The 27,836-nt window shown below is 37.3% G+C and overlaps 5 protein-coding genes across 7 annotated transcripts; 2 read left to right on the top strand and 3 right to left on the bottom strand.

The window, feature by feature from the left end:
- Positions 1-793: 793 nt before the first annotated feature.
- Positions 794-6,818, bottom strand: LOC121797762 (dihydrolipoyllysine-residue acetyltransferase component 2 of pyruvate dehydrogenase complex, mitochondrial-like). The gene is made up of 19 exons (XM_042196468.1): positions 6,581-6,818; positions 5,806-5,893; positions 5,233-5,339; positions 5,061-5,143; positions 4,935-4,975; positions 4,599-4,654; positions 4,442-4,516; positions 4,253-4,345; positions 3,429-3,674; positions 3,236-3,308; positions 2,990-3,093; positions 2,504-2,589; positions 2,346-2,421; positions 1,996-2,063; positions 1,851-1,917; positions 1,647-1,742; positions 1,467-1,569; positions 1,280-1,375; positions 794-1,177 (listed from the first exon to the last, which is right to left on the bottom strand). The coding sequence occupies exons 1-19, from the start codon at positions 6,617-6,619 to the stop codon at positions 1,107-1,109; spliced, it is 1,668 nt and encodes a 555-aa protein (XP_042052402.1). The 5' UTR covers positions 6,620-6,818; the 3' UTR covers positions 794-1,106.
- An 821-nt stretch (positions 6,819-7,639) lies between these two features.
- LOC121797763 (glycylpeptide N-tetradecanoyltransferase 1-like) lies at positions 7,640-9,928 on the bottom strand. The gene is made up of 2 exons (XM_042196469.1): positions 9,724-9,928; positions 7,640-9,166 (listed from the first exon to the last, which is right to left on the bottom strand). Exon 2 carries the CDS (start codon positions 9,153-9,155, stop codon positions 7,860-7,862), a length of 1,296 nt encoding a protein of 431 aa, XP_042052403.1. The 5' UTR covers positions 9,156-9,166; positions 9,724-9,928; the 3' UTR covers positions 7,640-7,859.
- Positions 9,929-11,432: 1,504 nt separating this feature from the next.
- Positions 11,433-14,123, top strand: LOC121797764 (eukaryotic initiation factor 4A-10-like). Its single transcript, XM_042196470.1, has 5 exons — positions 11,433-11,590; positions 12,275-12,344; positions 12,431-12,540; positions 12,718-13,148; positions 13,255-14,123. Exons 2-5 carry the CDS (start codon positions 12,277-12,279, stop codon positions 13,888-13,890), a joined length of 1,245 nt encoding a protein of 414 aa, XP_042052404.1. The 5' UTR covers positions 11,433-11,590; positions 12,275-12,276; the 3' UTR covers positions 13,891-14,123.
- A 2,620-nt stretch (positions 14,124-16,743) lies between these two features.
- On the bottom strand, positions 16,744-22,451 carry LOC121797767 (probable phospholipid-transporting ATPase 4). Of its 3 annotated transcripts, none has more exons than XM_042196475.1 (11): positions 22,231-22,451; positions 19,762-21,709; positions 19,550-19,660; positions 19,183-19,459; positions 19,005-19,093; positions 18,840-18,918; positions 18,529-18,741; positions 18,290-18,415; positions 17,981-18,079; positions 17,713-17,904; positions 16,744-17,636 (listed from the first exon to the last, which is right to left on the bottom strand). In XM_042196475.1, exons 2-11 carry the CDS (start codon positions 21,567-21,569, stop codon positions 17,004-17,006), a joined length of 3,627 nt encoding a protein of 1,208 aa, XP_042052409.1. In that variant the 5' UTR covers positions 21,570-21,709; positions 22,231-22,451; the 3' UTR covers positions 16,744-17,003. The 3 variants fall into 3 exon arrangements, with proteins under 3 accessions (XP_042052409.1, XP_042052408.1, XP_042052410.1); XM_042196474.1 differs by having other exon boundaries at positions 19,762-21,766; XM_042196476.1 differs by lacking the exon at positions 22,231-22,451 and having other exon boundaries at positions 19,762-21,277; positions 21,361-21,502.
- A 765-nt stretch (positions 22,452-23,216) lies between these two features.
- LOC121801327 (probable prefoldin subunit 2) lies at positions 23,217-25,369 on the top strand. The gene is made up of 2 exons (XM_042200797.1): positions 23,217-23,430; positions 24,776-25,369. Exon 2 carries the CDS (start codon positions 24,777-24,779, stop codon positions 25,212-25,214), a length of 438 nt encoding a protein of 145 aa, XP_042056731.1. The 5' UTR covers positions 23,217-23,430; position 24,776; the 3' UTR covers positions 25,215-25,369.
- Positions 25,370-27,836: the final 2,467 nt, after the last annotated feature.

Here is a 27,836-nt window from a genome sequence, read left to right on the forward strand (position 1 = left end):
GCCCTTTCATTACTTGATTGATGTAGGATATACTGTTAATTGAATTATGCAAGTTTTTGTGCTTTACAGTGATATAGGTTTGCTAATCAATACTGTAGTGAGGTAGTTTGATGTTTTGTGTCATCTTCTCTTGTTACTTTTAGGTTGGTTTTCCTCATTTTGATGCTTATGTGTTACTACATTTGTATGAAGACTGGTGTGCTATTTCACTTCATAATCATCACTGTGCTATTTCATAACCTCTGATGTGGATTATTTGGGATAACTAGTAAGCATGTAGTTCTATGTTCAGCTTGTGTGATAATGTAGTTTCGTATGTGGCTAACGTTGATAATCTGACTGTTGGGTGTTCGAACCTCTGTACTACTCAGTACGTCCTATAGTTTTTCCACATAGCTCTCTTGTTCATTTGTGTTTTCGTGTTGGGGTCTACTGGAAATGATGGTAAGAGTTTTGTTTGCATTTTTCATAGCTTACCTTGTAAACAAGTCTGATTCGTGACGCTGCCAGTAGTTGTCGCTGTGCCTTAGTCTTGTAAAACGTTTCATGTTATGAATATGCAACTGGATGAGCCTCTCGTAGTTAGTAGTGTCAACTTTTTCATCTATCTCTATCTTATGATTGTATACTTTTCGATGGTTAGTTGAACATCTGTTCTATAACCTACTTATTCGACTTCATGAGATGATTTTTCGCTCAATCGATTTGTGTCGTGGCTTGCTGTTTTCTTGCACTTGATTAATTTACATCACAACCTTTTTAGCTGAATGTCCGATGTGTTTAATGTGTGCAGTGACATTCAAACATCTCATTTCATTCCAAATTTCCAACCAATCGGGAAATATTTTATTTTCTTCACATGTATGTCCAAGAAGGCAGAGTCTATGGCCAGGAAATCATATCATGCTGGGTAGATTTCTACACTCTATATCAGCAAAAATCGGTTCATACGACCGATTATTCGAGCATACGTTAGCCACATAGTGAATCAAAAGAAAGATTCTTCTAAAACAAAGAAGGATCTGAATGAACATGTGTTGTATCCAACCCTTCTTCACCTATGGCCGAAGCAGAATAACTTGGAGCAGAAGGATGACATTCACTATTTAAAGTAACATCGTCTCTGGATTCTCAATGTAACCTTTAAACGCCTTGAGCCATTCTGCTCCGATAGCACCTATACACAGTATCAGTAGCACATTAGAGAAGTTGAACCTCAAAATAGTTAAGATGAAATGGTACTGGCTATGTTGTATCTGATCTGCAATTAGCTGCTTACCATCAATGACCCGGTGATCACAGCTCAGTGTCACGGACATGAATGAAGCAAACTTAAACTGGTCAAGGCCGGCGCCCGGCATCACCCTTTTCTCAGCTGATCATGCAGAGTGAGGACATAAAACATCAGTAACTAAGCAACTACCGAAACATGTTGTACTGCAATAACAGATAGAAGCTCAAATTACCTGAGCCAACTGCCAGAATGCCAGCTTGGGGCGGATTAATAATGGCACAAAATTGCTTGATGCCAAAAGGACCACCTAAGTTTGATACTGTGAAAGTACCACCCTGCAAACCATATTTAGTTAGATAGATGTGATCAGTAATCGAGTCTTTCAGAATGACCATTGAAGTTTCTGCTTCACCTCATAATCTTCTGGCTTCAAGCTGTTTTCCTTGGTCTTTTGAGCTAAATTCTTAACTTCCTCAGAGATTCTTGATAGGCCTTTCTTGTCAGCGTCCTTGAGTTTTAGAGTAAATAGTTGAGAGGCACAATTGTCATATCATACATATCAACTGGGAAGAGAATGCTTTTACAAGATATGTATTAAACTTGTAAGATGACTTACCCTAACTATAGGCACGAACAGTCCATTTTCTGTCTGCACAGCAACATTAATATTCACATTGTTAAACCTGTGAACACAAGAGTTAGCAAGTAAGAGGCATGTGTTAAACTGTAACAGTATAACCTTCGTTACAAAGTATACTTACTGGCGAATATAATCATTGGTCCATGAACTGTTGCACTGAGGGACTTTTTTAAGGGCCAGGGCAGCAGCCTGCAGTGAAAAAAGTCGTTTAATGGATTATTCATGGGAAAATGAAAAATCTATCCAAGCACAATATATTTTAAGTCCATGAAAGAATTTCATTCTCCTAGAAAATAAGTATAAAACACAGCTAATTTTCTTTCTTAAGTGAATCTAATATCTTACAACGAGGAAGTAAGTTCTCACAAATAGAAGCAACTTGATAAAAGAGAAAGTGCAGATAAACATGCATATATCATTCATCAAATGATGAAAACAAGGTAGCACTCCCTCAAAGAAGGCCTATCATACCTTAATAACAAGATCGTTAACTGAAATTCTTTTCCCACCTGAAGCTTCTTGCAATGAATTTAGCTGGGAACGCAATCTGCAGATCAGGAAGAGGTTAAAATAAATAATATAGGTAACTTTGATGGGTCATTCTAATTTGCAGAACAATGCACACTCACTCCATAAGCTTGTCAACACATGTATCTACAGTCAGGTAATAATGTGGGATTGTTTGCTTGGACTGCAATAATCGCGCTGCTGTCACCTGTCACACAGATGGAATATGTTATCAACATAGCACGCTGAATTATGTCAAAATTGTCGATGTGATATGATTGATTTTAGAACATATGCATATACACATGCCACAGATATGGTTGCTATGCTAACTGTTACAGAGATCTCTTATTCCAATTGAGATGCTATATTGGGGGTCAGATCACTTTTATACTACCATGTTACATGAAAAATGTTGCCCCAAACTCTAATAGAAAGTACATAGTAGCAAACAAGCATATGTAAAAAATATCCCCACATTTCTAGGCATAGTGAGATCTTAGAACCACAAAGCAGAGAGAGAGAGAGAGAGAGAGAGAGAGAGAGACCCAACAACCTGATATATTCATAAGACAAGGATGATTGTGCCAGCAGTCAGAAAATATTACCTTTCTGACCTGCGAGTGTGGGATGTCAGTGTAATCTAAACCAGCAACTGTTGCGGTAGCAGCCTTAGGAGCTTGTGAAACTTCTTTACTACTTGAAGGTGAAGCTGTAAGGAGGAGAGTGCAAAATGATTTAGATTCTTGTTTTAAAAAAACTCATTAGTTGGTAAAGAAGTAGATTTCAATGAGTGAAGAAAGAGAATAGTTCTGATGGCATCAAACTACATGAACACAGTCCCAAATATATACCAAGATAATCTTCAATATCTGCTTTGACAATGCGTCCATCAGGACCAGTTCCTCTGATGTTTGCAAGAGTTACCTGCATTAATGGTGTGCAAGTATACTGCTTTAAACACGCCGCTTCAATATATATGAAACATGAGTAAAAAACTATAGATTTAGTCCAGTGAAATATCATAGACAAGGCCATCTAATTTACACTGTGATCTTCCGCAAGTTTTCTGGCAAGCGGACTGGCAAAAATACGATCTCCAGATGCAGAAGGCGCACTAGGCTTGGAAACTTTGGGCTCTGCTGGAGCAGAAGACGCTTGTGACACCTTTTCTTTTGGTGGAGTTGGAGCAGACGTCTCTTTGGGTGGGGGTGCTGGCGCAGCATCTGATGCTGGACTATAGTCCTTAAATTTAGCAATATCACTCTCTTCTTCAACAGTTACGGCAATTATCTAGTCAAAATAATAATTTGGTCAGTCACCAACGAGAAGGCTGAGTAATCAACTGCATATGCATTCTTCTAGCTTCATTCAATATCAAGACAGCCATTTACTGCAAACTTTTTAGCTGTGCTCAGCACTAGTTTCAAAATCTGAATATATTTTCCAGGCAGTAGCACCAGCGAGCCCTAAATCTTTCTAATTCATTTGACACACAAGAAAGGTGAATTCCCATGAAATTAGAAGATGATGACTTGTACAGAGGAAATCTAATGATTGACTTGGAATTCATCGACGGAAAATATTGAACCAGCTGAAATCACATAAACCAAGTGAACAACGTCAAGCAACAAGCTAAAGACAATCAAATTAATAAAGGGCCTAGCAAACATTATTAGAATAGCAATAAAAATATGTGCCAAGGTGAGGGCGCAAATCCATGATAAAAAAAACTAAATAACCCCTAAATAAATCAAGCAAATAACTTGATTCTTGTTCTATCTTTGTTTTAAATGTGTTAAGAAGATGAGAACGGAAGTATGAAGACATAGTTTGAACATAAGTCCTATAGTCGGATAACAGAGCCATACCTCACCAACTTTAATCCCACTTGATCCATCCCCACGCAAGATTTTTGCAAGATAACCTTCCTCCATGCATTCCATTTCTACTGTTGCTTTATCCTTAAGATGTTAATTGACGTACAATCAGCTATTGGATTACCAGGAGAGTATGGTAGCATGTTCAGTAAAATTGAGTAGAGAACCAATAGAACCTACAGTTTCCACTTCACAAAGCACTTCTCCAGTAGAAACTTTATCACCCTCTTTCTTCAACCACCTCGCAATATTACCCTACATTACAGCAAACAAACAACCCTTTAGTATTATTGTTGATACTAGCAAATAACGAGATGATTATGAGAGAGATGCTTGCCTCTGTCATTGTGGGTGAGAGAGAAGGCATTCCAATTTCAAAGTGAGGCGGAAGACCTGAAAGAGAGTAGCATGTTTAGCTATAGTTTGATATGCATCAACCAAAATTCAAGAAAACATCCATTCTTGCCAAAACAACAGTTAAATCACAAAACAGTGGGTTATCCAATTACAAATAGATTTTGTGTGAACAAGTCAAATGGATGCACTAAGAAATTTATAAATCACAATATGGTGACTGAGTAACCTAAATCCTAACCTTCCCACAATACACGACCAAATAACATCTCAAAGTGCTAAATTAGCACTAAATGTGGCTTACAGAATACCAACTAACCTGAATCTGTTGAAAACTGTCTGGGATTTCTTTCAGATTGGCTGGAAATAAGCATACCAAAGAGGCCAGTTAAAGAGCTATGTCTCTTTACAAGAAATGCAAAAATGGTTGAAAGATACCGAGAACCTGTTATAGTTCACGCCTATTGCTGGTGCAGGACTTCTGGCTGCCCAGAAAGCATTTCCATTGCTCATTTTTACAGCAGACGTCTTTATTACATAATCGTTATCAGAATCTTCCCAGCTAAATACAGATACTTGTAAAACACCATATAGTTCAAGTATTAATTGGTAATTACCATCATTCTGCTGACTGGCACATAATTAGGGCTGATAGAGCGCATACTGGAGAACTTTCGACTGTCATTCTTGTCGATGGCTCCAAGACCACAATGTCTTGAAATATCTGTACCAAATTGGATACCACATCGATAATCAATAACAAATGAGCATAAGTTGACAAGGCTGGAAGTCCATGCCACAAGCCAAAGCTTAAATCCATATGTGAATTTTAATTTGTCTAACACGATGTGCCATACTCAGACAATGCCAACAAAGTGTAAGATAAAAACTTTTTGAAGCCATCGTTTAACATGCTCTATCAGGAAATATGTTTTCAGACAGCAGGCCAAAGGTGTTAAAAGATTCCAGTCAGGAATGATTGCTTAAATTATAGGTCCTGAGACTATATCAGCCAAACTATGCCTATTTAGAGTGTGACGTAAGCGGTTAAGGGAGCATAAACTCAAGTGTAAGCCTCGTAATATAGGAAAGGACCACATGTTCAAATTCCTGTGTTATGCTGTTATGCATCAACAAAGAAGAGAGACCAGTCTTGTTAAAAGAAAGAGCATGCAAATATCACAACTTACCATCTGATTTGACAACCGATCCCACATCATTTGCAGAAGAGCATACATGGATTGTCCGACCTCGTATAAGGTTCTGGGTTTGTCTGAGCTGTATGTATGAAGCGCAGTTATGTCATTCGAAACAAAGTAATTCAATACAACAGGCATGTAAAAGGAAATGACATACTTTGTGGTTTATCTTTAATCAGCCATGTAAAGACTAGATTTTTTTTTTAAAAAAGGGTGTAACATGGATACAAGTAACTATCAGTCTACGCACTTCAGTAAACTCATTTTAAAAGATTAACGGATTAAAAGAGGAATTGAGGAAGTTGACTAACGGTAAATCTACAGAGCTGGAATCAACTTATCAACATAAACATAGGTTAACTAAAATGAATGTACACTTGTACAGAGACATATTCAAAATCCAAATTCATCAGGAAGCCCTGTCCAACAATTCAATCTAAAATGGATACAAAGGTTCAACAATTCAGAGACCTCAAATTCCATTAAGACATCTAATTCAGCATGAAAAATGTGTACATCTTTAACAAAAAATCCTCCTTCAGCAAACCACATTCAACCATATGCTAATCAATTTCCGATATCAACACCGAACAATTAATCCCCGCGCGATCCATCAGAGCACATAGCTTATCATGCAGCGATAATTCCAGAGAAAACAAAATACAATTTCAGCAATCCAACAGGCACACACGTTCATGCAAGTTCCGGATTCAAATCAAAATCGCTCAATCGCAGAAGCACGAAATAGAATGCGAAAACAATAAACCTTCCTAGCGTGATGCGCAACCCGAGCGGAGTACATCATCCTGGCGGAATATCCACTAAATCTTTGACAATTGAGGATCAAATCGTCGATTCAGAGCAGCTTTGTTAGCTTTTCAGCAGTCGAAAAAAGGGAGGCAGCTGCAGATTCCGTCGTAAAATTTCCACTATCGAACTGTGTGTTGTGTGTGCAAAATAGAAATGTGGAAGTCAGCTTATGAGTTTTTTCTATTTTTGAATTCTGTCTTAATTAGATTGTTTGGTCTGGAGAAATTTTCTGTAAATTAACATTATAATTAAACAAAAATTGTACGTGCATTCCTACTATTATACTTTTAAAATATTTTTAAAAATTGACATGAAAGATTTATGATAATTTTTTTCTTCAATGGAATCAATTGATATGAATAATTGGGGGTGATAAAATTTTCTTGAATGGAATCAATTTTTTTTCTCTTCAATCAAATGCATTTGGTTTTTCTCTATTTCGTTATAAATAACACGTTATGTAGTATCTTATGCTTGTATATGTACCACGAGATTAAAAATATTAGCGCTGGAGCAAAAAATATGTATATGTGACTTGTAATAGATAGATAATTAAAATTTGTCAATGCGATGATATAAATGATCTACTTAATAAAACTTTTTTGTTTTTGAGGTATCCACCTAATAAAACTAGGAAAATTAAATGTCTGATTAAAAGCTTAATATATATTAATAGGGGTAGGTATCAGCCTTACATTAAATTATTGGGAAATGGAGTAGAATAATAGAAAAGCTAATGTTACTTTTTTAAAGAAAAATAAGGTAAATACTTTGACTGATAATATTGAAATTTGTTGACTGATATTTATGTTTTTAATAGTTGGGAAATGAATTCAAAAGCAATTTCAAGTTTCGACAAACTGCACTTCGATTATATAATAGTATATCAATCAAAAAACAACATTTAATTGGTTGAGCAGTTGAAATTAATACTACCAAATTATATTTGAGATCATTCTGGATTTTTTGTATTTAATCTGTCCATCAAGTATGCATACAATACAAGTCCTTAAAATTTACTTTGAACAAAAGATGAGTAAAACGCAAAGGAAGCCCAAACAAGTGTTCAGTTACAAAATTAATTTAAATCTCTTGGTTTGAAACCAAGTAGAAATACCAAAGATAGAAGCAGCATAACTCATGTCATGATAAAAAGGATATATAGGTCTTCCAAGAAGAGAGAAAATAACTCACTCATACAAAAATGCTCGCCCGTGGCAGCATGACCGCTGAATCTATAAGAGCACGAGGCCAAGCTCCGATGATCTCAGGATGTGCTTCAGCCGATAGTTGTAGAGATAGTAATGAAGCTTCCCGTCCCCAGGCCCAAACTTGAGCTCCTTCAAGAATGTCTCATTTTGCATAACATCCAAGGCGTTGAAAACGTCGAATTCCTTCTTTTTGGCAACAATGAGGGCATCATTCATCAATTGAAGCAAGGGAGTCATGGTGGATACGTTGTAATAGGAGTAGGCCGCCTTTAGAACTGAGTGGGTCTGGCTGCCAAGTATCGAAGAGGGGAGTGTGTAAAAACTGCAGAAATCAGTGATTTTGTGGCTTTCAGGGCTTTCGACCAGATAACTGTCCACGACGTCTTCCTTGGGGAGCAGCCAGTGCTCGACATCATTCTCATCAAAATCTGGCGCCACCGCAAATTGGTTCAAATAACTCCTAAGCAAACGAGTAACTGCAGGAACATCGTGGGGTTCCATCTTTCTAAAGCCAGGAGTCGTGGTTTGCTCTGGTAGCTTGTACAGCTTGATAGTTCGGCTCATTGTCATCCTTGCACCGAGCCTAGAAAATCCAACATCAATAAGCTTCTTTGGATTCAACGATCTGTGCCAATACTGACATGTTGTTATCGGTGTAGGTAAAACAACGCCAGCCGTATAAGCTGCCTGCCATATATTCTCCAAATGAACCCTCCGAGTAACCTCCTTTATCATGACAGGAGCAAGTCTTTTTGATCGGAGCTTCTTGTGAACACACAGGAAATTGACCTCTGCAAGCAGCACCACAGCATCACGGACACGTATCTTAGCAGGAATCCCAGTAATGAACGCAACCAGTTTCTTCGAAGTCTTGACCCTTACTCCTATGTGCCAGCTACGGAAATAACCAGGAGGACGAAGTGCCCATCGAAGAAACTCTTTCGAGTAGTTGAATCTGAACATGTTCTCGTCGTCCTCAACATAGTTATTCGTCAATAAAGTATACACCTCACTACACACCTCCTCTGAATCCAGATCGCATGTAACCCATTCGTAGGGAGCTGGGAGATTATACGGCTCTTGCTTGACTTCAGACAGTGGCGTTGGTTGCTCAATCGGGCCTTCAGGCAGGCTCGTGTCTCCAACATCCTTGAACTGGCCTACAGGCTGGGTCTCCCAAAACTTATGCCTCTTCGAGAGTGAGAGTGACTCTTGAACCTTTCTCGCCAATTCATCAATTGACGCCTCACTTTCACTCCCTGAAGGTGCATTATTCTCGTCAGAGGGAACGTTTTCAGCTGGAGCATCTTTGTCAGCCATTCTCAATAAACCTACTCTCACATATACAAAGACAGAAGCACAAATCATATTTCTAAATAAGAAATAAGACACCAATCAAGTTACCATTAACATCACCTATGCAGCTTAGCAATAGCCAATAAGGTTCTCTAACGACTACGAATTCCACACACTGACACGCACACGAAACAAATTCATCGAATCACTAGATTTAATGCTACAACAAGAAGAAGCACCATCAAAAAACATAACCATAGTCAACTTTAGGCATGAAATCAAACAGCCAAATCAACTGGAAACAAATAATTATCATTATTAACCAATTTCCACTAGCTAAATAGTGGATAGCACATCAAATTGAATATCTGAATCATAAAATCCCAATCCAATTATTCAAGCAACAAATACTTCCCCTTCTAAATCACACAATTTTCAACAAAAACCTCGATCATCCTCTGGGTACTTCAAACATAATACTACAGCTAAACAGTCAGCTAAAACCAAAAACTGCGCAGCCGATGATTTACAAATTCCGAATCAACCAGCTAAACAATCAGCTAAAATTCCAATCATATAATGAATGCGTCACCTTAACCCCAATTCGCGAGCTGCGCAAAAACAGCAATTAATGGAGATCTACGTTGCCAAAATTTGAAAGAAGTCGAATTGAGTCTTGATAAATTTAATTGGTCGATGAAATCATGGAAGCTGGGAGCAAGGAATCGTGGATTTTGAGGTAATGCAGTGGAACCTCCATTAACCCTAAACTACAAGGGTATTCTTGACATTTGGATTATAAGCAAGAATCATGGATTTGATAGAAATTTATAATTGAATTAATTAATACGTAGGAGTATTTTTTATATCAAACGGAGTATTTGTTTAAAGAAACAATATCCAATGATTGTTATAAATTAATCCAAAACTGTGAGAGCATGTTTAGAACATCTCCAACGGCGGATGTGCATGCGGACGTTCGACCGGCATCCGCTACATCTGTGGCAGACGTCCGCCATTGCGAGCGACGGACGCGGATGCGGACGTCCAGTGCGGACACAAGAGATCCGCGGCGTTGCCGGGGGCGTCCGTGACGACGGCGGGCGGACGTCCGCCATTGTGTCAGGCGGACGGACGTTCGCGGCGGACGTCCCGATTCCCATGAACTCTCCCAAGCCACAGCGGACGAAGATCAACGCCTCCGGCGAGTACAACAGCAGTGCCGGTTCCCATGAACTCTCCCAAGCAGCGTCGGAGTTCCCGCCGCCGTCGCCCGGTTGGGCAAAAAGCTGCGATGCGTATGGCGGGGGGAGTGGCAGCAGGTCCCAAGAGGTCCAATCGAAACCTCCTTCTCTAATCACTCCCGAGCTCAGCAATCTAGCCAAACTGCAGATGACGCAGTTCATGATCGAAACCACGGAAAAGTGGCATGCAGCGATGGATCCCATGTACAAGCAGATGTTGAAGGATGGGATCGACACTCTGAGAAGCGAATTGAGGCTGCCACCCCTGCCCGATGTTGACGCCGCCACCGACGACGGAGGGGACGACTCTGGCTCCGGGGAATGAGACGGGAGACGGGGAATGAGGTTTTTTTAATATGAATGTAATTTTTTTTCTAGAATTATGTACTTTTTTTAAATAATTATGTACTTTTTAAATAATTAAGTATGTTCTCCATATTCGTTTCAATATTTTAATTCCGTATATTGTTTAATTCCGTAAATTGTGTAATTTGGTGAATTTGTGAATTTTTTTTATTGCGGGAAGTCCGCGCGTGAAGGCTATGAGAAGTCCGCCACTGTGCAGTGAGAAGTCCGTATGACGTGGCAGGAGGTGTTTTTGGGAAGGCTATGGGAAGTCCGTGTCACTGGAGATGCTCTTATGACCGAATAAAATTAAAATAAAATAGTCTTATCAATATGAATAGTGAAAATAGCTTTAATCGAGTGAGTTGGCCGATTGATATCTCTTCTAAAAACTAAAACTATTGTTCAATTTATAATCTTAATTGCGTTAATTTAGATACAAACACATACGAAATCTTCGCATGGAATATTCATCATTAATTAGCTAAATAATTTAAAATTATCAATCAAAATAGAAACAGAAAATGAAAAAGGAATTAAAAATCTAAATACTCACAACCCTTATTTAAAATAACTAAAAACATTAAATATACTGAAATTTATAAAAAGGTCAAAATTATGGTTAACGTGACTTATTTTAATAGTATTGCTTAATAAAAGAGGATTAGTAGTAGAAGTAATTTAATTTAGCCAAATTTTGCCCTAGACAAATTCAGTATAAAACAGAGAAAGCTGATAGCAGCCTCTGTTTTTGCGAACACAAACCGAATTTCACACTTCTGTACTTCTTCAACTCCACGGTGCCGATCCGGGGAGTTTTGCAAGGTTAATCAATCATTCAACAATCATAGTTTCTCTTTCAATTCCAAGGTACGGTCTGTTTTTGTGTTTGTTTTATTTCTCCTGCTTCGTTTTTGTTTTCGGGATTTGGTCGTACGTGGATTCGTAGATTTATCGTGTTGGGTTTTTCTGAGTTCATATCGTGATTGATCTGTTATTCTGTGTTGTTGTGCTTTAAAAAGCTTGAATCTTTAACGTAACATGCGTAGTTAGGGTTCTGGATTTTGTGTTTTTGTTCATGTTTTATTTGATGCTCGAGATCTTAATATTAGGGTTTTGTATGTTTGTTGGTTCATATCTTTCGCGAGGTCCACTAGGTTTCATATATGGCGTCAATAGTTGATGATTTATGAATATCTGATATGCTTGAGGTGGATGCGATCTGAATTTATTAATTTGTTGATAGAACTGGTGAGTTAGGGTTCGATTTTTGTATCTGGAGAAACATCGATTATGATGGACTTTTGATTTATCTGTCCAGAATTTGGGAACGAGTGTTATAACTGCTGTCATATAAACTTTAAAGTCTTTGTTTGTGATATTGTCTTCTCTTCCCAGAAAATAAAACAGGATTTTAATGCTTGTTCTCCATAATATATGGTGCCCAAGTTTGGCTATTCTGTGACATGTTTTGGGTTTTAATAGTCGGTTCGTCTGTTTCTGTAGTCATTGATTTTCACCGCAATCATACTAATACATAGAAGTTGTCTACAGTCATGGCAGGTTTGGCACCCGAAGGATCTCAGTTTGATGGCCGTCAGTTTGATGCCAAGATGAATGAATTGTAAGTTACCTCCATGTAAATGTTCATTCAATCTCCAGTGGTATAGAGAATTGCAAATGTTAAAGTAGCTCAATTTTGTGATGCAGGCTTCAAGTTGATGGCGGTGATGAATTCTTCACTTCTTATGATGAGGTTTATGACAGTTTTGATGCTATGTCTCTTCAAGAGAATCTTTTGAGAGGAATTTATGCCTATGGTATGGCTATGGCTTGTGTTTTGTTTACAATTAACAGGAAGCATTGGTTTTTGGACATCTTGAAGAAAACTAAGATTTTTCTTTATGACTAATTAATCTCTGCTTGATTTTTTTTTATCATTGTTGCTGGATTGTGAAAACAGTTTATAATTTTTTCTGCCTTCCCATTTCATTCAGGTTTTGAGAAGCCTTCTGCCATTCAGCAAAGGGGCATTGTTCCCTTCTGCAAGGGTCTTGATGTTATCCAGCAGGCTCAGTCTGGTACTGGAAAAACTGCTACCTTCTGTTCTGGAATCCTGCAGCAGCTTGATTACGGTGTGGTGCAATGCCAGGCCTTGGTTTTGGCCCCTACCAGAGAACTTGCTCAACAGATCGAAAAGGTTATGCGTGCACTTGGAGACTACCTTGGTGTCAAGGTTCATGCTTGTGTGGGTGGAACCAGTGTTCGTGAGGATCAGAGGATCCTGTCAGCTGGGGTTCATGTGGTTGTTGGAACCCCTGGACGTGTGTTTGATATGCTGCGAAGGCAGTCACTCCGTGCTGAATATATCAAGATGTTTGTTTTGGATGAGGCTGATGAGATGCTTTCTCGTGGTTTCAAGGATCAGGTACATCTCCTTCGCATCACTTATTGTGGTTTGTTCTTGAACTAGGTCATGATTTCCTGTTTTCATTGTTGGATCACTACTGACTATGTGATTCATGTGCTTCTAGATCTACGACATCTTCCAGTTGCTACCATCCAAGGTTCAGGTTGGGGTTTTCTCGGCTACAATGCCTCCTGAAGCCCTTGAAATCACCAGGAAGTTCATGAACAAGCCCGTGAGGATTTTGGTGAAGAGGGATGAGCTAACTCTTGAGGGTATCAAGCAGTTCTATGTGAATGTCGACAAGGAAGATTGGAAGCTCGAGACACTCTGTGATCTCTACGAGACTCTGGCTATTACCCAGAGTGTCATCTTTGTCAACACCAGAAGGAAGGTCGACTGGCTGACTGACAAGATGAGGAGCCGCGACCACACTGTCTCAGCTACCCATGGAGACATGGACCAGAACACCAGAGACATCATCATGCGCGAATTCCGCTCAGGCTCTTCCCGTGTCCTCATCACCACTGACCTCCTGGCTCGTGGTATTGATGTGCAGCAAGTCTCCCTCGTCATAAACTATGACCTCCCAACCCAGCCTGAGAACTACCTGCATCGCATTGGTAGAAGTGGAAGGTTCGGGAGGAAGGGTGTTGCCATCAACTTCATGACAAATGAAGATGACAAGATGCTGAACGACATCCAGAAGTTCTACAACGTTGTTATCGAGGAACTCCCGGCTAATGTTGCTGATCTTCTTTAAGGTGCTGATTTCTCTCAGGTTTATTGTTCCGGTTCAAGAGGGGGGCCTTTGAAGTGACTCTTATTTTGCTCTAGCTAGTACGCTTTCCTTATTTTTTCTTCCATATATTTTTGCATAGATATATGTATGCAGCATATTGTTTGAGTGTACATATATACTATTGCAATTTTGTTTGTAGGTATTTTTCTGTAACGTTAACTTTTTGCCCCAAATTTTGGTCACATTTTAATTCAGTTTTCATCGCAATTTTCTTTTTTCTTGTTTGGTAGTAGTATTTATTTTTTCTTTATATTGTAAATTTGAAACATGCTAATCTAAATGTGTATGTCTTATTATAATTGAACACATTTCGTGTTTGCTTTGTTGTCACTTGTCAACATCCGAACTAAAATTAAAGAGTATAGTAGTACCAAGTTTAGGATTACATAATTAGAATTAATGTCTGGGAATCGAATTTGATTAATCATAATCACCACATATGATTTTAATTAATACAGTAATATAAGTATCGGTTATAGTGCAATGTATGCTCCATTGTTGTAATGTTGAAGATTCAATATTTATTACTATAAAATTAATTTATTATGATAATGATATAGATTTTCAAATCTGTAGTAATAACATGACATTTTCAATTAAACTTGTCAAATCGTAATGTTATTAGTGATCTTATAGAATGAAGTATGTTATTGAATTTGTGAATTGTGATTAGTTCAAATGACAGCTATCATGAAATGAAACGATTTCAGCAATTTTCATTGCATTATTATAAAAACAACAATTCAATATTCATAGTGACTTAAATCCAATGCTATAATTCATTGTAACATTATAATAATAACAATTTCAGTATTCATAATAAGTTAAATCCAATGCTATAACAATATGTATTTAAAAACTTATCTCTTCTCATGATGCAAATGACCTAAATTTAATATTTATAATACAATAAATTACATTTCACACTATAGATGAAATTTAGTCTTGATTAAATACTATCTCCATTCATAAAAGATAATCCTGTTTTTGGTTTTGATTGTCCACTAAAATTAGTCTTTATCTATTTATAGTAAGTTGATGCATTTCACTTTTACCAACTATATTTATCCCTTTTTTTTATCTCTTTCTCTCTTTCATATTTACCTATTTTCCATCAAAATTTGTATTGTCTACAATGAAGAATATTTTTTTATGGCAGTAGGTAGCAACACACACAACTAGCACACTAATCAAATTCTATAAAAGAGAGAAAAATTTTACTTCTAACAGAACACACTAAAAGCAGATTCTCAAACACACTACATACACCCAAATAACTTCCTACACAAATTCTTACATCAAACCAATCCATCATTTCAAGCCACCTCTCTCTCTCTCTCTGATAAACATGGAGCCAAAGAACATGAATGGTCTGAGAAGTTACAGTGCCTATGAAAATCCAGCTCCAAGATTTGGGATCAAATTCAAGAAGAGCAAAACCATCAAAATTGAGCCAAAGACTTGGAATTTTGGTGTGGATAATCTTGAGCTGCGGAGGAAGAAGAGAATTGCCTACTACAAAGCTACAATTGTTGAGGGGCAGATCAAGGGCTCTGTCAAGAAGAGCATTAAATGGATTAAACATACTTGCAGCAAACTTCTTCATGGAAATTGATCATCTCTGAGTATTACTTGTACTGCCTATTGTTTTAGAGAAATTTGTTGAAAAAACCATCAGTTTTTTGCCAATCCCGCAACATTTAAAAAATAGTCGACCATATCATAATTTTGACAGTTTTCTTAAGTATTTTCATTTTTTGACGAATAGTATGTTTTTAGCAATTTTTTTTATTTGCCATGTATCATATATTTTATATTGAATATTTTTCTAGTGATTGATGTAAAGTTCTTGATGATCATATGTTAAGATACAATGGAATTATTCAATTAGATCAAGGTTTCTTGTGGCTTCGATTTGGTCGAAATAGTTGTTCGCCATTTGCAAAAGAGGGTAGAACTCTCCAGATCACGACTGCTTGAAACAGTTGGCGGCCTTGATGTTACGAGTTGCTCGAATAGGTTAGAGCTAGATAGCTGCTACAACCACAAGAAGATGAGGCAAATAGAAGCACAGTTTTACATCATCCTGAGCAAGTGTTGAGCATGCTTACTTCTTTAGCCATGGTGTTGTCATTCGTTCTATGCATTCACATAATCAAACATAAAACTCAAAAACAATCAGATAACAGTACATCCAATTGATTAAACTGAAAGAAGAATCAATAAATGTGTGTATTATCATGAGGTATAGTTTCTTTAATTTTTGATTTATTACTTATAAAACCAATGCATTATCATGCATATAATACTCCATAAATTGAAATGTTTATTCTAGTAAATTCTCATAGAATGTCGAATTAATTGCAAAACAAAGCACATGAATAGACATCGATGTTACAAACAACATGGACTGTCAAGGCTTTTACAAATTAGTTTTTGTAATTAATTTTTGAGATATTGGTCTTTAATGTCATAAACTTTTGACCAATATTGAGTATTTATAATAAATTTTAAATTCAGCTGTAAAAAATATGAATTTTGGTTGTCTCATGAATTTTCCACGAATTCATTTTTTTTCCAAATGAGTGAAAAATCACTGTAAAACATACGTTAATAATTTATGCGACAAAATATTAAGTTCATAAAAATACTTGCAAATTGGACCAAAGTTTTTTTTTTTTTTTGTTCATTTTTTCCAATATCTGCACTGTATAGCAAAATAATATTACTTTCATTTTTTCTCCAATATCATGTCAACCAAATTTTCTCCAATAATATCATATTTTCATCTAATTATCATAGCATAGACACGAGTGAGATCGGTTAGATATTTTTATATAATGAAAGAAATATAAAGAAGCTATACATTTGGAGTATATTTTACATACAGCAGCCATGGAGAGCTTCACCTCTCACCTCAGTGAAACTCAACTATGATACAGAAACTCTCCAACCAGCCAAAACCCTTTACAAAACTGAATCAGCTCAACACAACACAACACATTTTTCTTTTCATGAATCAAGAAACAATACTTACATATCTGTGTGTAAGAATGCCCACTGATCACTACTGACTATTTCTTGTGCAGTCTCCCCTTGAGCTGCCTGATCTTGGCGTCGACTCTTGCCGAGAACCCGATCTTCGTCTTCTGCCGTGCCTTGGACCTCTCCCGGCTCCACATGCGCCCGTCCTCGATGTCCTTCTTGTAGTACTTGATCTCCTGGATGATGTGGTGATCCAACGGGTTCAGCGACCTCTGCAACGAGATGTGGGCAAAGTACGGGAGGTTGCACACGACCGTGACGAGGAGGGTCGAGGACCAGTATATCGGGGCTGGGGCGAGGATCTCGAGGAGGATCCTGAACGCGTTTACTTCGAGGGCGTGCCGCAGCTCCCCGTAGACCAGGAGGAAGAGGTACCACGTGGCTATGCTGGCAACGATGAGGACGTGCTGGATCCACGTGAAGTGGCTCATCGTCAGCACGATCTGGACGTTGACAGCCCAGAGCACGGAGGTCATCATGGCGGTCCCGACGGCCGTCATGTCGGCCGTCTGGCCACTGGCACGGAAAGCTTGGTCGTAGAAGATGATGATGTTGAGGAAGAAGATGATGAGGGAGGCGTAGAGACCGTTCGCCATCCACCCAAATATCCTCAGCCAGTCGAAGAATAGGTTTTTCGGGCCTTGCTGATACAAAGTTGGGAACTGCCACAAGCAGAGTTTGTTTCAAACAGCAGCATACAACTAGAGAAAAACTAATCAGTGCAAGGAGAATACTAACCTGCAAGCATACTTCAGAATCCACATCTTGTTCGAAAACACCGAGTGAAATGACAGGCAACGAAGTGAGAACGACGTTGAATAGCAGCATGTACCAGTCGTCGTACACTGACTGCCCGGAAAAACCAGCAAACATCTCGAAATAGAAGATTGTGAGGCCAAACGCGATATTCTTGTAAAAGAAGTAGCAAATCTGCAACAGAAAATTGCAGTCTAGTTAGAACTAATCAAATGAAAAACTGAGTTTTAACTTTATTACTATTACTTACCATTTGAGCAATCCTTTTGTAACACCAATGTCCATGTACTACCAGAAGCCTCTCAAGAAACCGAAACTCGGCAATGGCAAAGTCACTAGCCATCACAGCCTGCAAGTAACTGATACTATTAGTTGGCCAGTTCCGAATCATATGAATGCAACATGCATGCATTGATCACACGAGATATGGTTTTGCTTGCAAGTATATTTAATTTCTACTATTTCCCATAAGCCTAAATACAACAAAGAGCACATAAATCTCTTTATTTGAAATGTATTTTTGAATCAAGATCTACAGAGAGAAGGATTCATCACCAACCTGCATTCCTTCACATCCACTGATGCCAACTCCAATGTCAGCTTCTTGAATCATGCCAACGTCGTTTGCACCATCACCAATTGCTAATGTTATTTTTCCAGTTCCTTCTTTTACTAATCTGGTTACCTAAGTAGACATATACAATAGGCGTCAAATGATAAGATAACTTGAAATCATAAGCCAACAGACTGAATAGCCCATTGCTGTAAACCTTTGAGAGTATAACTGAAGTATCTTACAAGAGCTTTCTGCTTAGGGGAGACTCGGCAGCATATGACCGAAGCACATTCAACAGCTAACCTCAAAAATATATGCTTCATGTCATCCTCCAGTGCATATGCCAGGGTCTTCCCATCGATGATCAATGCATATGCAGCATGAGGATCCTTTTCTTGCTTTACCATTTGGAATCCATCGGTAATTTGCTTTAAGATTCCCTCCTCTACAGAACTCTAGGAAAATTCCAATAAGAAGAGCAGCACAACAGAGTTAGATTAGCTTCACCAAATATAATTTCAGCATCCATTGATTCCATCCCACAGGGAACTACCTCATTGGACACGAAAACTTCAGGATTGACCGCTATACAAATTTGCTTCATCCCTTGCCGAAGCAAACTACAAGAAAATCTGCATTGCACCAGCACTAATTTTAGTTTAAGCTTTTAAAAGATTTAGACTTGCAGAATTACCATAAATAGGTACAGCCAACACACCCTATATTAATTGCAGTTTCCATCTTATCACCTGTCAGAACCCAAATCTTCAAACCAGCTAGTGCAAGTTTGTCTATGCACTGAGGCACCTATAGAGAAATGATAAGGAATAAGTAAATGGAGTTCCAAAATTGCAATGTAACGAGCATAAGCATCGACAGGTTATACTATGACATACTCCTTTCTGTAATTTGTCCTCCACAGCAGTTGCACCAACAAGTATCAAGTCCCTTTCCATCATATCAGACACCCGCTCCAGATTTGCCTCCCTATCACTACCGAATGAGGTTTTTGCTCTGTTGAATTCATCATTCCAAGCATTATACTCCGCCTCATCGAGTTTCTTGTAAGCTATTGCAAGAGTCCGCAGTCCGGCCTCCCCGTAATCATTCAAATGCGTTGTGGTAACATCCAAATACTCTTTCCCGCCATTTGCTAAGCGTTCGAAGATGATGCTGTAACATACAAGTTCTTTAAATACATGAGCGAAGAGATTTTGAAGGTAGTAGCCCAATAAACACAAAACAGTAGCAAAAGAATCGGACCTGTCAGCTCCTTTGCAGAGGAGAAGAATCTGATCATTTTCATCCCTAACGATTACAGACATCCGCTTCCTCTTGCTAGTGAAGTCCAACAAATTTAGAACTTTGTACTCCCTGAAATCAGAGATAAATAGTACACGACACGTGTCACAACCTGGTCAAAGATAAAACAAGTCTTCGACGCAGAAGTTAGAGATAATTGTCCATTATCTCACCTTTCAACAGGGTCTTCATAGGAAGGGTATCTCTCACGTACATGTACACCCAACTGTGTTCTTTTACTTAACTCAAAACCAAATTCTCTGGCAGCAATAAGAAATGCACCTTCATCAGGCGATTCTGCTTCATATGTATAGGTTCCAGTCTCTTCATTTTGCTCTGGAATTGCAGTGTGACAAACCGATAGTATTCGGAAAAATAGCAAGATGTTATCAGCAGTCGATTCGTTAAACCAATTCCCGGACATGAGGCGTTTATCCTCAAAGCTAAACCCCTTTATCGGATGCTTAAGCATGTCATCTTTCGCAGTAACAACAGTCTCCAATTGGATATCCGATTTAACAAATTCACAACCTTTCTCTACCGATTGGGGCATTCCGCGTTTGCCCTGACCATCCATATCCATCACCATCTGTTCCGCAGCAGCAAGTTCGACATCACTAGGAAGAGTGCCATATGCAATGCCAGCAATCGAGCATTTAATGAAATCCATTTGGTTGCATGTTAAGGTGCCGGTTTTATCTGATAGGATTGTATCGACCTGACCTAATTCCTCATTCAAGTTTGACGTCCGAGCCTGAGCTGGAGTTCCGGTTTCTTCATCAAACATATGAATATCCTTGTTTATGAAGTGTGCTTGGAGGACTTTTACAACCTCAATTGACACATAAAGGGATATCGGTATCAAGTACCCATACAACATAAGAGCAGTAACAAGGTGATAAAACCCTGATTGCAGCGGCTGCTGAGGATCATATAGATGTTCATGGTCCGGAACCTGTAAATACCACCAGTTTGGCAAATCATATTTCGTCTTCATAATAAAACCGATGGAACTCATGACTGACATGACCACCAAAACAATGAAAAGGATGTAAATTATCTTGTCCATTTGTTTCTCGATTGTACTCCTCTTAGAAGGAGATTTCGTGGAGTTCTGCATAACTTTGCTATCTTGACCAGTGAATACAACTACTCCATATACATAGGCCGTATTCCGAAGCTTCGAATCTCGAAGGAGTATTTGACTTGGATCAATGGGATACACCTTACAATCATATTCCATTTTCCCCACAAAATTGTAAAGACTAGAGTTTGGATCCTCACATTTGATGGTTCCACTGAAATCCTTCAAAGAAGAATCATCCTCAATGTTCTGTGTTACCTCCAGGGCTCGTTTCACTTTCAAATTCGTCTCTCCATCTAAATTCATAGTCTCTACATAACAAATCCCATCTTCGTAACTGGAAGATAAAAAGAGCAGATCAGCAGGGAAGAACTGATCCTTTTCTACTTTCACTACATCTCCTACTCGAATCTTCATCCACGGCATAGGACCAAAAGTACCATCTTGCTTGTGCACAGACGCTTTCCTTAAGTTAACCTTCATGTCTTGCACAAACCGGCGCCAATCTTCCATAGCTTCCTTTGCCATACTCAGCCCCACAACAAAGACCAACGGAGCAATCACGCTCAGAGGAGCAAAAGGTGTCACGGGAGTCAGCGACAACGCTGCAGCCAGGAGAAAGTACAAATTGGCAACGCGTCTGAATTGTTCAAATATTGCCTTGGGAATAAATGTAATGAAATTGTACTTGGTGGTGGATATGTAATTCGTGCAGTACTTGAGCGGTTTTATCTCGTGCAAATATGGCTGGTTGCACTGAACAACTCGTGAGTAACCAGGCCCTTGGACAGGAAGGCAGGTTGTTTCTTCTTCGTCGGAAGTGTGTGGCCTGCGGCAGGTAGCAAATGTGTACAGGCTGCTCCTGCGGAACTTTGCCCTAATTCTCCCCCGGGTCATTTTCTAACTATTTCGAAGTGAATCCTACTTAGCTATCTGAGGGAATCTCACAAACAAAACCAGCAGCACTTGCCCATTTAAGGCAAGTGAAAGGCTTGCTTATGAATGCATCATTCTTCATGGAAAATTGAATTGCCCGCCTGAAAATTTTCCAAACCCTAGAGCATTTGAATCGATGAATCCTAGCAATGTGCCACCTAAAACAAATTTAATGCAGAAAAAATAACTCAACCTAACACCATAATTTGCATAGCTAAAAAAAGTCATATTGCTATCCACGCCTAAATGAGCATATTCCAATTAAATAACATGATTAATGCATATATCATCACAAAATCACCAAACTCAAATTGAACCGTATAATCCTAATTGAAAAAAATCATACAAAATCAGCTCGAAAGCAATAAATTGAAGACGCATATCCCTTCAAATACCAAACGAATCATAGCATGGTAACGGAAAACAACGCAATTAACAAGATGTAGTAGGCAAAATTCCAGCTGAAAACTATCACTGCAGCTCCAATAATAAAATCAAACGTTAAGCGATATTTCACATTCTCAATTTCTTCTCGAGATTCATCACGCCCAAACAAATCACTCAACAAACACAATTCCGCGCATAAAATAACGGTATTTTTGGCAAATTCATCTGATTTTACCTGAACAAAAAATGATGAAAACGGAAATGAGGCAAACCCTGATGGAATATCAGCTGAGGGGTGGCGCGTTGGAGAAAGATAGCGAGAAGGAAGAGGGTCGGAAAGGAGAGATTGGGAGAGTTTTTTTAGAAAGAGATGCGAGAAAATAGTGTCTGTGTATCCTGTTTTTTTCTCTCTAAAGTTCTTCGTGTTTCTCTCTCATTACTGTGTGAATTTTTCATCACAAAATAAAACGGCAAGTTTAGATTAATAATGTTATTTCGCCTATTTATTTACTCCACTAGAGATTTCATTTTCAAGTGAAGCAATAATTATTTCGAATTTTAGTAATTAATTTTAAATTAAAGTAATGATGTTGGTGATTATTGTGTTACTTAAAGCAGTCGTATCTAATAATTCTGAATATTTAACTATGTTTTAAGTTGAAATTATTTGAATATAAAGCTCAGAAAATAGTAGAAGCACGAAATGAGTAATTAATGGGACTTGTGATTGACTAAACTAGGTTGAATTTTGCTGAAAATTTTAAGGTTCTTTAGTTATATTTGTGAGAAAATGTAACAATTTATTTTTGTTTGGGTCCACTTTATTGTCAATTAGTTGTTCTAGTATTTAAAATGCTGGTTTTTCTGGCAACGATTTAAACTAGTTTAAATATCTACTCACGAATTCAAACAAAAATCACAGTATTATCAATTATATTGATGTTTATTCCTTTTCCATTAAAATTTTAATATTACACTTATTTCTCTTTGTAATATTCATTTTTAATCAGCAATATAATGATTAATGATTGAAAATGTTTATAAGATGATATTTAAATTTGGAGCGGTTGATGGGCCTTTGACCCAATAGCAAAATAGAAATTGTTTCATGTCCCATTTTGTAGTACTCATATTAAATTAAATTAAATTAAATCTGGCCCAATAAATAAATTAATACCCAAAATCAATAATAATATAATAACAATAATAGTAGTAGTAATAATCAAGTCTCATCACTCGTCTCTCTCCTTCCTTCTCAAAATCTCCGGCGAAATTCACCGATCCACAACCACTACCGCCGCCTCAGCCCCTGTTCTCTCCCCTATACACTCGCACCATCACTACAGCTCACCGCTGCTGCCACCGTTGACTTTTGCACGCCGCTCTCTTCTCAGCTCAGCAATATCGAAAAGCCCTAGTCCTATTTGTTCATCAGGTCAACTTCTTCTTCAATGCTGTTACATCTTCTTCTTTAGCCGGTTCTTAAGATTGGTTATCAGCTCTTTCAAAAGATCGTTACTAGTAGTTTGGATTTGTTGAATGCGGAACTTTCAGTGTAAATGGTGTTTACGGTGTTTGGAGCTTATAATGAATTGAATAACCGCAAATAGTTTGTGAATCTCTGTGGAAGGCTCACTACATTATCCTGTTACTCTTGATAAAGATCAATTGACGGAATTATGTAGATTAGGGTAGCGCATAGATTTGATTGGAACTACTAGAAGATTTTAAATTGAATGATCATTATATGCTGAAAGCTTTTTTGAATGAGAAAGATGCGAGCATTTCATTTATTTAGATATGAGTTGGGATAAAAATTTGTTATTGCAATGGATTTTCTGGAAGATGCTAGTGATGGGTTAGATGAATGTGATTAGTATAATCATGAAGTACTGATGAGAAAGAAAACTAGTCTGTCTGAGTTAGCATATGCCTATGTTTTTGGAAAGGATAAATATTATGGTGTGGTGAAATTGGCTTTAGAAGCTTAAATTGAATGAGGTAATCATGACTCGTGATAACTGTTAGGTTTCAATGTCTTTCATTGGTGGAACTGATCAGAAATTAGCTAATCTTCTTCCCGAATATGGAAAACATCTGGTTGTCCTATCTTCTTTTTTACTATCCAGTTGCATATAGTAGTTTATTCTTTGTTTTTGTGTGGTTGAGGTACTAATTATTGGGTTGTTTGAATCTGTTGGTATGATCAATAGCTCACACTGTTTTTTTTTTCTTGTTGATCTTGAGAATCATGTTGTCATTCTTCTGGTTATCACATTTTCAATACCGTTTTTTGTGGAACCAAAATAGGAGATTGTAGGTTCTTTTTAAATTTCCTAACTGTAGATTGAATGTGTGTGTGTGTTGGTTTAAGTCTCACCTCTTCAGTATCGTTCATTTACTAAATGGAGCTGTTTCTTGCTTGCTTTATTTGAAGCATGAACTAGTGTTTTTTTTGTAAAACAATTCACTTGAGATTTTGGCTAACATCTCAAAACAAGTGAGCGAACCTAATCATGCTTCTACTATTGGGCAATGCAGACTCAAAGATAGACTTCCTGTACCCACATCTTGTTGTTAATTTTCACAAACGAGTATTTTGGTCGAATTAGACAATTTCATGTTTGTAAAAGTAATAGCTACTAAATGATTCTCTCTTCTCTTCCCTTCCCTTCATTTGAAAAAGTAATAGCTATATCTTTTTGTCCATGCTGAGTATTATATACATGCTAGATTGTCTTGGATGGTTACTAACGTTTCTTTAATCCTCAAATTAATAGTATGGCCGAGGCTGAAGCTGATATCAGAGAACCAATGAACGAGCAAGCCATCGCAAATGTATATGCTTCCATGAGAAATGAAATCAACCAATTCTACTCCAAGATCACCGAGCTGGAAATGGAGGTCAGCGAGCACTCCCTTGTGATCAATGCCATAAAACCACTTGATCCGTCAAGAAGGTGCTACCGGATGATTGGAGGTGTCCTTGTTGAGAGAACAATCAGAGAAGTTCTGCCAGCTGTACAGAGGAATAAGGAAGGTCTTGAAGAGGTGATTGCTCGGCTCAATGAAGCGTCCGAGAAGAAGAAAAAGGAGCTGGCTGAATTTGAGGCCAAGTACAAAATCAGAATCCGAAAGGGCGATGGTGAGATGAAGGACGAAAGCAAGAAGGAAGGGAACGCTCAGGGCGTCCTCGTTGGCCCTGCCGGTTCTAATTAACAGCAGTTGAAGGTTATATGTTTCTGTATCAACCTCTTTTCATTTTTATATCTATGGTGGTGGTGCTGATTGTTAAGAAATCTTGAAGCTTTTCTTGTTTAGGACATGACAACTTTGAACTTATTCTAGTGATTGAAACCTGTTATGTTGATAAATTTTCTGTTTTTTTTATGGGCATGTAAAAATTAATTAGACGCATCTTCAACCTGAAATTCCAACTATACCCCTGCAAATTTAGTGACAACATTACGTTACATACTTTTCAAACCATACAAAATTTAGAAGGTTGCGTTTTCATTCAAAAAAGAAATAGTTGCCACTAAGACAATAGCCATTGTACTTCACTTATTAAGAAGCTTCAATTTAATTCTTTGGAAGGACCACAGAAATTTCCATCTAAGTCAATATAAATACTATTATGATTGCAAAATTGATGTATCATTAACAGCACAATCATTTTTTTCTATCATAAACCCAAAAATATGAGGTGTAGTTTTGGAAATTGGAGCTAAGGACTATTGATTACCTCTCTATTTAATTTCCGTTTATGTGTCGTGATTTGGGCCCTTTATTTTAACATTTCTTGCTCAATTAAGGAAATGCATTTATCTTATTGTTGCATGGTTTATTTGTTCTCTTCACAATGATGTAAAAAGTCAACCTTGTTTAATAATTATGCATGTCACTAAGATTGTTGTGTATTATTTCACTAAGTCTGATTTAATATATATCTAAGACCATTAATTTATTTTTTGAATTATTAAAAAAAATATAAGTATATAGGAGTATTAACTTTTTTTGGAAAAATGTCAGACCTATATTTTCTTTCTAGGGGATTAATTTCGAATTCAGTCAGTATTCTCATCCTAGACTCGATTCTGGCTCTATGAGCATTTTATAATTCAAATTATGACCACAATTATTGAAAATGACATAAATTCCATTTCCTTGTCTTCATATATTCTGAATGTTTTTCTGAATATCCATAAAATGGAGAAAAAAACAAAAGTGATTTTCAGCCTTGTTCCCTTATGGCTCATCAAATAGAGCAATTGAGTTTGCTGCCATTAATTAATACATGTGCAACAATTAGATCGATCGATAGGATATCTTTATTTAGTGCTATATATTTCCATTTCCATTTCCATTTCCATTTCCATTTTTTCATCTTTCATCACATGATAAGAAAGCACTGTATATATTAATTACATAGGTAATGTAATGTTAGCAATGGTGGTAGAAAAACTTTCTTGGCTAACAAATTCGGGGCGACCGATCCCATCACCGGCCATGAGGGTTGAAAATACCGGTCTTTGGTGCTGTCACCGATCCCACAGTGCACTAATTTAAAATGATATAATGAATAAATAATGTATTTGAGTCAATGCACTCATCCAATTTACAAATACAACCTTCTGAATTCACATAATCCAGCCAAATTAAGACACAAGCTTTGGAATTTAAGATGTTAGTTAATCAATAAAAATGCACAAGCATTTATGCTTGTGTTCTACATAAATTAAAACAATAAATTGTTTCTTCAAAAATATCTATATACCAAAGTCTTTTCATGGGAAAGCAATGCCAACAGTAATCTATGACTAAAACTCTCTCTCTTTTCCACTACTTAAAAGCCAAAGAACCAAAATTTCAATTCAATGGGGACCAAAAAACAACTTGGCTAACAAACATATATATTCAAAACATGGCACAATAATCACTAATCATTATTCATTTTGCATTATTCTTGATGTTGATCCCATATTAACGTGAAACAATTAAGGAAAATAGTAGAGTTTAATGTGGTCCCTAATCAGAATATTTTTCTCCTTCCACATTAATTCAAGTCTTATTGCGATATTTAAACTAATCAATTTACACTCAAAAAGTTCATTTGTAGTCTGATGATTTATTTTCCACTATTACAAAATCCATACTCTAAAAGGAAATTTTTTTAAAAATAAAATAAACTTTTTGTTTCTTGTTTCGATCATATTCCAAACAGTTCCAAAGACAAAAACATATACACAACACACACACATATGCATATATGAATCTTGATGGGAAAGTTCAAAAATTGAGTGCTGTGATGAATATATTTAAATGGCAAAAATTCCTAAATAAAAACCCTTCTTTTCATATATCACATCTCTGCTAGATTCCTTAGCTAAATTTTTTTATTCTGCAAAATATCAGAAAAATGATGAACACTTGCCAAAATTTCTTCATAAATGGAGCTACAAAAAGATTCCTCATCACAAGAATTTTTATTCTCATGATTACAATAAAAAAGACAGTCACTTTTAAAACCTTAAAACCAAGAAGAAGAAGAAGAAGAATACATAGATGACATCTGTGTATTTTTGGAGGGAGAATACATAGATGGACCACCGTGTACAACATAGACATACTTATGCATTTTGTAAGAAATCACCACTTATTTTGTGGCTAGCTTTTGGAGAGTACCAAGTAAATATAAATCTAGCTTTTTTGTGTATTTCAGCTTGTTTATGTCGATTGTGGTTGTACAAGGAATGATTATAATTTCAAAATTGGAGCCAATGTAGAAAGTTAAAATTTGAAGTCCCTTTGTCATAGAGGTGAAGCTATTTGCAACGGCGT

The sequence above is a fragment of the Salvia splendens genome, chromosome 4 (genome assembly GCF_004379255.2).
Source record: "Salvia splendens isolate huo1 chromosome 4, SspV2, whole genome shotgun sequence".
NCBI classification, from domain to species: Eukaryota; Viridiplantae; Streptophyta; class Magnoliopsida; order Lamiales; family Lamiaceae; genus Salvia; species Salvia splendens.

Excerpts from the sequence above, each read along its gene's own strand:
- LOC121797762 (XM_042196468.1), bottom strand. The coding sequence starts at position 6,619 with ATGATGTACTCCGCTCGGGTTGCGCATCACGCTAGGAAG. Across the intron at positions 4,517-4,598 it reads TCTCACCCACAATGACAGAG|GGTAATATTGCGAGGTGGTT; the intron begins GCAAGCATCTCT and ends GCTGTAATGTAG. Across the intron at positions 3,094-3,235 it reads AGATATTGAAGATTATCTTG|CTTCACCTTCAAGTAGTAAA; the intron begins GTATATATTTGG and ends TCCTCCTTACAG.
- LOC121797763 (XM_042196469.1), bottom strand. The coding sequence starts at position 9,155 with ATGGCTGACAAAGATGCTCCAGCTGAAAACGTTCCCTCTGACGAGAAT.
- LOC121797764 (XM_042196470.1), top strand. The coding sequence starts at position 12,277 with ATGGCAGGTTTGGCACCCGAAGGATCTCAGTTTGATGGCCGTCAGTTT. Across the intron at positions 12,345-12,430 it reads GATGCCAAGATGAATGAATT|GCTTCAAGTTGATGGCGGTG; the intron begins GTAAGTTACCTC and ends TTTGTGATGCAG. Across the intron at positions 13,149-13,254 it reads CTCGTGGTTTCAAGGATCAG|ATCTACGACATCTTCCAGTT; the intron begins GTACATCTCCTT and ends ATGTGCTTCTAG.
- LOC121797767 (XM_042196475.1), bottom strand. The coding sequence starts at position 21,569 with ATGACCCGGGGGAGAATTAGGGCAAAGTTCCGCAGGAGCAGCCTGTAC. Across the intron at positions 19,460-19,549 it reads CTCTGCAAAGGAGCTGACAG|CATCATCTTCGAACGCTTAG; the intron begins GTCCGATTCTTT and ends TGTATGTTACAG. Across the intron at positions 17,905-17,980 it reads ACAAAAGGATTGCTCAAATG|ATTTGCTACTTCTTTTACAA; the intron begins GTAAGTAATAGT and ends TTTCTGTTGCAG.
- LOC121801327 (XM_042200797.1), top strand. The coding sequence starts at position 24,777 with ATGGCCGAGGCTGAAGCTGATATCAGAGAACCAATGAACGAGCAAGCC.